The following is a 9,754-nucleotide window of genomic DNA, read 5'->3' on the forward strand; positions in this document are numbered from 1 at the left end:
CCAGGTTTGAGAACCCACACGCCTCCGTCGTATATTCTAAACTACTAATAAAAAGCGGCCAGACTTCCGGTTCTCCTCTAAACTTTGGAAGATGCTGCGAAATTGTTTTGCAAGCAGCCAGCTGATCCCTCGAGATTCCACCAACACGTCGCCGTTGATCATCCTGTTGGCGCGCTCCTTGGTACCAAGGTGGTGAATTCTCCTCGTCAAGGCGGAAAACAAGCAGAATCGAGTCAGTTGGTCAACCAGTCCATCGAATGCGGTGTCGAAAGCGGCAGAATAAAAGGAGGACAAGTTTTAACTTTTAATCTTTTATTCTCCGATATTAGCCGTGTGCGATACAAAAATTAACAGAGCTCATTCACGAATGGGCTGCTTTATTTACACTCATTCACTGATCCGACAACGTATAATGGGCGGAGCGTTGCGCGTTATTCTACGTTTTCTTCTTGTAGGTTGCCTTTTTTGGTGTGCGTCGCTTCCACTGCTGCCGCTGCTTCTGTTGGTGTGCGTCGTTCGGTTTCATTCGGCAGTCTTTCCGGAGCGAACGGTTCGGTCGCGAACATATTCCCCTAGGCTGCGAAGAATTCACTGAATCGATGTTTTGGTCTTCATTGTCAGCAATCGGAAGGACGGATAATTTGGATACCGCTCGTCTATAGATGGAACCTTCGACGTTGATATCTACCGCTCGCACCAAATTGTCGGAACCTGGGTAAATCTGGACGACCTTTCCCATCTTCCAACATTGCGGTGGGATATCCTTCTGCTCAAGCAGCACGATCATACCAGGGCGAATGTTTGGTTGTCTTTGGCGGTTTTTTCCCCTCAGTTGCAGGTTCAACAAGTAGTCCCAGCTCCATTGTCTCCAGAACTGCTCACGGAGGTACTGTAGATACTGCCATCTTGTCAGGTGATTGGTTGGTATCTCATTGTAGCTAGGCTCCGGCGTGGCTATCAGAGGACGGCCAATCAAAAAATGGCCCGGTGTCAAAATTTCGTCGTCTGGATCTGATGTTGAACAGAGAGGCCGGGAATTCATTATAGCCTCCACTTGGCTAAAGACTGTAGCATACTCTTCAAAAGTCAATTTGGCATTTTTTAGAGTTCTCTTCAGGTGATACTTAGCGGTCTTCACTGCGCTCTCCCAGAGGCCGCCAAATTTAGGAGCTTCCGGTGGGATAAATTTCCAGGAGATCTCCTTTGGCTGGCAGAAGGATGCTATCTCGTCAACGGCATTGCGGTTGCGAAATAGGAAATATAGATCATGTAATTCAGATTTGGCTCCGTTGAAGTTGGAGCCATTATCTGAAAAGACCTCTCGGCAAATGCCCCGTTGGCTGACGAAGCGCTGAAGTGCAGCTAGGAACGCGGCGGTAGAGATGTCGGGAACTAATTCCAAATGGACAGCTTTCGTTGACATGCAGATAAACACCGCGATGTAGACCTTGACAATTTTCGGCTTGTGACGACCTTCCTTGACAAATACTGGTCCGGCATAGTCAATGCCAGTTTTTAAAAACGGTTCAGCGGGTGTTACTCGGCAGGGCGGCAGATTTCCCATCAGTTGAATAGAACCTTTAGGCTTCGACCGGAAACATGTGATGCAGCTCCTGGTAATCTTCCTGACGGACGACCTTCCATCCAGCAACCAAAAACGTGATCGGAGAGCGGCCAATAGGGCAGTTGGACCAACATGCAGGTTCTCTTCGCGGATGCTTGGTTTCAAAAAGTAGCAGGGAATGTTGAAGCCTTCCTCCAACGCGCAGCACTCCATCGTTGTAAATCGGATTCAGAGCAGCAATTTTCTTACACGGTTCGTTGGATGTCACACGATGAATCTCGTCACCCAGAGCTTCAAGCTGAATGACCCTTACAATCAGCTGTAAAGCCGAGCGTAGTTCTTGGATTGTAGGATGACGTTGAAGGACTCGTTCGTTGCGAGATTTCAGTCGACAGTTACGGATAAATCGCTGGACCAACGTGACTACCCGTTGAAGCTTTCTGAACGAGCTGAACCTAGAAAATACTTCCATCTTCTCCTCGTTAACGACTGGAATGGCGGTTACATTTACCTTTTTCAACTCCGGAAGATCTTCATCTGCGATGTCATCGGGAAGTTCCAACTGGTACTGCGCGGTGCTTAGAAATGTCGGCCCATTCCACCAAAGTTCATTGGTGCTCAGGGCGTGTGGAAATTGACCTCTGGATACTAAATCTGCTGGGTTTTGTTTCGATTTGATGTACTTCCACGTGTAGCCTTCGGTGCTCTTCAAAATCTCTGCCACGCGGTTGCGCACAAACACTTCAAGGGATGATAATGGCTTCCGCAACCAGGCAAGTACCACCTGACTGTCGCACCACAGAACAACTTGCGATACATCTAGTTGAAGGGAGTCCAGCACTTTTACGAGTAGCCGGGCAAGTAGCCGGGCACCGAGTAATTCTTTGCGTGGAACGCTCAATTCAGCTATCGGAGTGACCTTTGACTTGCTGCATAGCATTTTGAGTCGAGCTTTATCATTCGGTAGGATACAGCGAATATAAATGACCGCTCCGTAAGCAGCCACCGAGGCGTCGGAGAAGCCATGGATTTCGATGGTGGTGGCATCAGAAGAAATGGTGCATCGAGGAATCTTGATTTCGCTTACCAGGAGTAGGGCTTCACGGAATTGTTTCCAGGATTGTAGAAGTTCTCCTTCCAACGGGGTATCCCACGGGAGACCGGATATCCAAATCCTCTGCATGATCATTTTGGCGATAATGGTTACCGGCGTCACAAGACCCAGTGGATCGAACAGTCTGCCAATTTCGGATAACACTGTACGCTTCGTAGGATGGCTTGCTTCTCGATCGGTTTGATTGGTGCTGAACACAAATTCATCTCGTTGTGGGCTCCAGATCAATCCCAATGTCTTCATAACGTCGATTGGAGTGTTGTCCATACGTACTAATTTCTCACGGTCGGCTTCTGGAACGTTTTCTAGAACTTCTGTTGTGTTAGAACTCCATTTGTGGACCGGGAATCCACCTTGTTCAAGTAGCTGTTGAATTTGGGTTTGACTTGCGATGGCTTCCTCTACGGTGTTCGCACCTGAGATGACATCATCGACGTAACAATCTAGGCGGATGATTCGTGCAGCGAGTGGAAATGAGCCGCCTTCATCGTCACAGAGCTGTATCAAACATCTGGTCGCCAAGAATGGGGCTGCAGCTGTCCCGCAAGTAACGGTTGTGAGTTCCAGGACACGGAGAGGTTCTTCCGGGCTTGACTGCCAGAAAATTCGTTGGAAACACGCGTGAAGTAGTGCCATGCGTATCTAATATCTGCCGGTTTCATCTCGACGATGGGTAGACTGGAATACTTTTTCGCACTTATCTTGCTCGCTGGGTTGTGTTACTGACTCAGAGATCTCCTCCAGCTCCCAGAATTGGCGAAGGACTTCAGAAATAGGATCCGTCAGGGCAGCTAGACACTGCTGGGAGGTTGACACGTCGTCGATGTCTCCTGCAACTACCCATCCTAAATGGGTTTCTTGTAGTTCAGGTAACTTATCACTCAGTTGAATACGGCCCGTCTTTAGCAATTGCAAAAAATGGGAGATACCGATTAGCATATCGATATCGGAAGGAGTGTGGAAGTTGGGGTCTGCCATAAGTAGATCGGTGTCGATTGGCCACGCCGAAACATTGATTTTCGTTGCTGGAATCGCTCAAGTTATCTCAGGAACTACGAGGCATTCGATAGTAGTACAGAAACCGGAATGCCTGGACTCCACTTCCACCATCATCTTCTCCTTGGCGTAGGTTTTGGACCCACCTATTCCAGCGATGGGTACATGTGCAGGCCGTCTTTCGGTGGCCAAGCGGTCAGCCATTGCCTTGGATAGGAAGTTGACTTGCGAGCCGCTATCCAACAGAACACGACAGGGAGTTGTCCATCCACGAGAATCCTTGATTCGCACCACAGCGGTTATGAGCATCACTGTTTTGGCAGCTTTAGAATGGTTGCACGACGCAACAGTTTCGGTGACTAGTTGAGACTCCAAATGGTTCTCGGAAGAGGTTTGGCAAGCTGGTTCTTCATTTTGTATGGTTGGTGCCACCTCCACTGCATTCGAATCTGCTTCTTCATGCAACAGAGTGTGATGTCTTCTCTGGTAGCGAGAGCCCGTCTTTTTGGACGAACAATCAATGGCTCGATGACCAGGGCGAAGGCAGTTGAAACAGATTCTGAACTCCTTCACTTTTTCATTCCGTTGAGCCGGTGACATTTGATGGAACTTCGGGCATTCGAAATGGCGATGGTAGCCTCTACATACCTGGCAGGAACTGCTGGAGGTCACAGTCGTTGCAGCGTGGGCTTTCTGGTTAGTTGGTTTCGAACCCTGTTGTTGCCTTGGCAATGGCTCTTTTGCCGTCATCTGGTGCCGGTTTTGGAACCTTTCCAACACCTGGCATTCGCTTCGAAGAAAGGCCACAGTTTCTTGGTACTGGGGCAGCTTGGCATGCTGCTGTGTCCTCTCCCATAACTGGAGTGTTTGATCGTCCAATCGTGAAGTGAGGATCTTCGTGAGGATGAGACCAGATAGTTCATCAACTTCTAGTCCCTGGTACTCGAGACCGCCAACATGACGGATGAATGTCTTCACTAGCTCGAGTAAATCTTCATGGTTGCGGGTGGTCATCGGTTTCATCTCGAGCAAACCTTCGAGATGCGTATCGACGATTACTCGTGGGTTTTCGTACTGGTCACTGAGCTGTTGCCAGGTTTGTTTGAAGTTGTTGTCAACGATCATTTTTGCCGTAATCCAACCGGAGGCATCACCCGTTAGCGCCTTATCGAGATGATGCAGCTTAACTGCATCGGAATCGGCGCTCCGTCCGACAATATCCTCAAACATCACCCAAAATTTCGGCCAATTCTCTACCTTCCCGTCGAATGTGGGAACTGGAGCTTGCAGTGATTGCTGCTGGATGATAACGGATTGATTTACACCTCTAGCATCGGAAGGGGAAATGGTTTCGGTGAGCAGTTCAAGCAAGGTAAGCGTGTTGGTATGGAGAGCGTCGAAAATATCCAAAGCATCATCTTCCAGCTCAATCTCATTGGGGGGTGTGGAAGCAACTATTGCTTGGTGAATTGAAATGAACTCGTTGTAATGTAGTACGAGCTTTTTCGAAAACACTTTCAAGAGCGATGCACAAATTTTACTTGGAGTATCCTCAGCTTCTTCAAGTGTGCGACTTATCGTTGTCACCTTTGCCTGAATTTGGCGACGCTGGTGAACTAATGCTGCCTTGGCATCATCTACTGCCACCTGCTTGGTAGACTTTCTCGTTTTCGGCATTTTGATCCACTTTTTCTACACTGGAATTCAATGTTGACACGACACTGGTTGGTTATCCGGTTCGGTAGGACCATGTGTTGGCGTGCTCCTTGGCACCAAGGCGGTGAATTCTCCTCGTCAAGGCGGAAAACAAGCAGAATCGAGTCAGTTGGTCGACCAGTCCAGCGAATGCGGTTTCGAAAGCGGCAGAATAAAAGGAGGACAAGTTTTAACTTTTAATCTTTTGTTCTCCGATATTAGCCGTGTGCGATACAAAAATTAACTGAGCTCATTCACCGATCCAACAACGTATAATGGGCGGAGCGTTGCGCGCTATTCTACGTTTTCTTCTTGAAGGTTGCCTTTGTTGGTGTGCGTCGCTTCTACTGCTGCCGCTGCTTCTGTTGGTGTGCGTCGTTCGGTTTCATTCGGCAGTCTTTCCGGAGCGAACGATTCGTTCGCGAACACATCCCACGATTCGCTGCTCTGAATATATTCACTGGATTCGGTCTCGGCATCAACGACAGGCAACTTCTTCAGTTCCTTCGTCTTATCGCTTTTGTTTGGTCCTATCCCTTTCTGTGGGTCACCTCCTTTCGGGTACGCTCCTCGAAAATCAGTTCTTGACTTCTGCTCGACTACCTTCTTCATATCATCCAACCACTACTGTTGCTTCTGGTTCGGATTGCCCTTCGAAAATCCACCAATGGCACCATCTTGGTCCTTCAGTGCGTTAATTCTGCTGATACTGCTGTCTGAATGCATCCGGATTGCCTCCCGCTTCATTAAAAACTCCTTCTCTGCAGCCAGTTGAGTCTCCAACATTTCCTGCTCGTACTCCAACTGCTGTGTCTCCATTTCTCGCTGAACCTGGAGTTCCAGCTCACGCATCTCTCTTTCCTGCATCAGCTGTTCTTCCTTCCACGCCTTCTGCCGAGCGAGTAGCTTTTTCCGCGCCTCCATTTACCTCACGAAAGCCTTCTCCTTGGCGAGCTGTTCTTCTTCCATTTGTTTTTCAATTGGATCAACGTTGGAACCAGCTCCCTGATCAGACCCTCCATCGCCCTTTTGGCCAGACTTCTTTCCACCTCGCTTCTTGCCTCCTGTGTCTGGAACCTACAACTGCTGAGCACTCGTTAAGACACACTGTGGGCAACGCCAATCGGTATTGGCTACCTCCTGGTCTACACCAGCCCACGAAAAAGGAGCCCAATGTTCACATTTCTCGCATTGAACCCAATTAACATTCGCAAACGTTGACTCCGTCATTGCGCAAAACAAACAATGCTCGTCCTTGGAAGATAAAAAGGCCATTCCGAAGTTCTTCAAAATAATTTTTTTTGATTTTGTTCGGATTAAAGAAAAACAAAACCGTTTTTTTTTTTTGTAAATCAACCGTAAATAAAGTTGTTCCTCCTCCTTTAAACAACCTTTCTTTTTTTTCCCCAAAGCACAGAATACTAAAAAAACTCACTTTTAAGCACTTTCTAAACGATGCTGTATTGTTTGTGATTTCTACCTTCCGTTCTTTGACAGATTATCTTCTATCTATCTATCTATCTATCCTCCTCTCTTCAATCCGTCACTTCATCTGTCATACTTACTACCTCATCGTCCAAATTCACTGCAGCGATGGGGGAGGACAACGGCCAGTGTTGCCAGAACTTTGCTATTGCAACAATAAAAGACGTCATTGAAATCCACAATAAAGCGGGATTCTTCATAAGAAACTTCATTTCCAACAGCAAACCAGTATTAACAGTGTAGTGCTATATTGGCAATATATTATATGGCCGATATATTGAGACCAAAAGGAAGTCTCTTAAATTCGTAATGACCTGTTTCGGTGGAGAAGGCTGTAAATTGTTTCGAAGCATCATCAATTTCGATTTGATGAAATCCGGACATTAGATCTAAAGTAGAGAAATATTTTGCTCTACCTAACTAATCTAAAATATCATCAATTCTAGGGAGCGGAAATTTATCTCCTAGAATTTTCTTATTCAGTTGCCTAAAGTCTATAACGAGACGCCATTTTTTATCGTCTGTCGTAGATTTCTTAGGGACAACCAGTATCGGTGAGTTGTAAGGAGATACTGAAGGCTGTATAATATCTCCTTGCAACATTTGATCAACTTGAACTTTGATTTCCTCGCGATGAATTTCGGGAAGTCTGTAATTTTTAATGTAAACCGGTGAATTGTCGGTGAGGTTTATTGTCTGTTTATAAAAATTGTTACATGTAAGATTATCTGTTTCCAAAGCAAAGATGTCTTGATATTTCTAGCACAAATTCATTACATTTAATTTTACATCTTGTGGGGTGTGTTCCAAATTTAGTTCAGATAATAACTGCTGATGCCTAGAATCATCGTTTGGTAATTTATTGAAAGAATAAATTTCATAGTTTTCAATATCGAATAAATGACGAGAAAAATTTCGTTTAACTTTGACCGTTTCGTTTGTAGTGTTCAAAAATTTCAAAACGGGGTTGTTGGAATTGATTATAGAATTAGAGATAAACACTCCTGGCATTATTGCATTGGATTTTACTAAGAAGGTTTTATGAGTATCTCCGATATTTATGCGTCTAAACACTTCGCATCGAGGTGGAAGAAAAATATTACCATCCATGTCATCATGAATGGGGATTTCGAAAACTTCAGATTTGCATCTACCTGTTAGCATCCAGATGTCATAATTAATTGAACAGAAATAATTGCATAGAAAATCTCTACCATCGGTAGGAATCGGTAATTGACCATCAACTAAATGAAATTTATGTTGCAGTTTTCCTTGGTTTGGTAGTAAAATATTTGATGTAGCAGTACCTAAAGTAAACACTGTTTGGCCGTTAATTCCAGAAATATAGCATTGGTCATTAGTATTAACAAAAGTTGTGGGGAGTATTTTTCTGGCCTTGAAAATAGATATGTCTGCTCCAGAATCCACAAGCAAGGTGCATTCTGTGTCGAGAAAATCTAACTTCAAGACTACGAAATTACTGCAAGCAGCATTAATTGAAAAAAATTGTTTCACTGCCGGTACGCTATTTGTGCTAGCTGCACGGGTTGGTTGATTTGATTTTGTGGTTGAATCGGTGGATTCATCGTGACTATTCCCCCAGTTTGTTGTTGGGTGACTTGGTCGTTTAACTGGCTATTGTAAAAAATTTGTCGACCAGGTCCTTGACTACGTGGATTGAATTGTTGATAATTTCTACCACGCCAATTATTATTGTTACCGTTCCTGTAATTGTTATTGTTGTATTGATTAAAGTTTTGGTTACTATTGTAACGTCCACTATTGTTGTGTGTTACTCTACCGCGAGGTCTATTTCCTCGGCTACTGTAACCACGACCTCGACCACGGTGGTTGGCATGTCCTCTTACATGAAAAATATGTGGTCGGGATGTATCTGCTGTCTCGTTCTCTTGCAGTTTTTGAACTGCGTCATTAAAATTGTCGAAGTTGCCTGCTTTCAAGATCAACTTCGTATCCTGATTCTTGGTGCCATTTATTAGTGTTTCCACTCCTCTCTTCGTAGCCATTTTTTCGGCAGTCTCCGGAGGGATTCTTTCGGTGAGATAGGCAGATCTCAGATCGTTGGTTAATTTTTCAACTGCATCGCAGAAACTTTCAGCAGTTGAATGCTGCTTAGTAGTTTTTAGTTTTGCTAAAATATTATCCGATGTTATCTTAGGAGAACATCGTCGTTTAATTGAATCAATGATTTGTGGGAGATCATTCAAATCTCCAACCGCTTGACGCGCGGTGCCGGTTAGTCTTGTTTTAATGAAGCATACTACTGTAGCCTGTGCTGTGGCTTTTTCTGCTGCCGATGCACCGTTAAATGTTGTATCGACGGTGTCGGAAACCAATTCGACAGCGTCAATGAAAGCACTTAGCTGCCCCGGGGAACCGTCGTAGGTATTAACCAACGAGGTTCCCAATTTGATATCAACTGTTGGCATATTTTCACTATTACGATTTGCACTAAAATCACTATTTTTAGATCTGCTATGTTCGTTTAGCTTTTTATCGATGATCTGCTTAATTTCAGAAACTGCTTCTCTGGAGCTTTTATATAAAAATTTAATTTAGTTTCTGATATGTACTGTTCATTTTCGATTAAATTTGTTTCGATATCGTTAAAAATAGCTAATATGTATTGCCGTTTGGACTGTAAAGTCTCCTTTTTGAATTTTTTGTTAATGGACTTTTTCAAATTGTTTTGAATTTTTATCAAAGTTTGAATGTCTAATTCAATTGATTCTATCATTTAAAATGAATACAACTAATATAAAGGTTTATTATACACTAAAGCGGAAATTAATAATTGAATCATTCCGATTATAATTAAGATAATAGCACTGATGAAACACTTTCAGTTAAACTTTTCCATAGCTCTAACAGTTTGTCCA

General features: G+C 44.5%; 3 protein-coding genes across 3 annotated transcripts; all 3 read right to left on the reverse strand.

Moving 5' to 3' along the window:
* Window positions 1–436: 436 nt before the first annotated feature.
* LOC135714974 (uncharacterized) lies at window positions 437–1,564 on the reverse strand. The gene has a single exon (XM_065238378.1). It carries the CDS (start codon window positions 1,562–1,564, stop codon window positions 437–439), a length of 1,128 nt encoding a protein of 375 aa, XP_065094450.1.
* A 16-nt stretch (window positions 1,565–1,580) lies between these two features.
* LOC135714975 (uncharacterized) lies at window positions 1,581–2,945 on the reverse strand. The gene has a single exon (XM_065238380.1). The coding sequence runs from the start codon at window positions 2,943–2,945 to the stop codon at window positions 1,581–1,583; it is 1,365 nt and encodes a 454-aa protein (XP_065094452.1).
* Window positions 2,946–3,713: 768 nt separating this feature from the next.
* On the reverse strand, window positions 3,714–5,351 carry LOC135714976 (uncharacterized). Its single transcript, XM_065238381.1, has one exon. The coding sequence runs from the start codon at window positions 5,349–5,351 to the stop codon at window positions 3,714–3,716; it is 1,638 nt and encodes a 545-aa protein (XP_065094453.1).
* Window positions 5,352–9,754: the final 4,403 nt, after the last annotated feature.

Source organism: Ochlerotatus camptorhynchus, unplaced genomic scaffold (assembly GCF_037179485.1).
Source record: "Ochlerotatus camptorhynchus isolate MF236.1 unplaced genomic scaffold, CSIRO-AGI_Acam_v1.1 ptg000770l, whole genome shotgun sequence".
NCBI classification, from domain to species: Eukaryota; Metazoa; Arthropoda; class Insecta; order Diptera; family Culicidae; genus Ochlerotatus; species Ochlerotatus camptorhynchus.

Bases quoted from the DNA above. Each gene is read 5' to 3' on its own strand.
- LOC135714975 (XM_065238380.1), bottom strand. From the start codon at position 2,945: ATGGACAACACTCCAATCGACGTTATGAAGACATTGGGATTGATCTGG.
- LOC135714974 (XM_065238378.1), bottom strand. From the start codon at position 1,564: ATGGGAAATCTGCCGCCCTGCCGAGTAACACCCGCTGAACCGTTTTTA.
- LOC135714976 (XM_065238381.1), bottom strand. From the start codon at position 5,351: ATGCCGAAAACGAGAAAGTCTACCAAGCAGGTGGCAGTAGATGATGCC.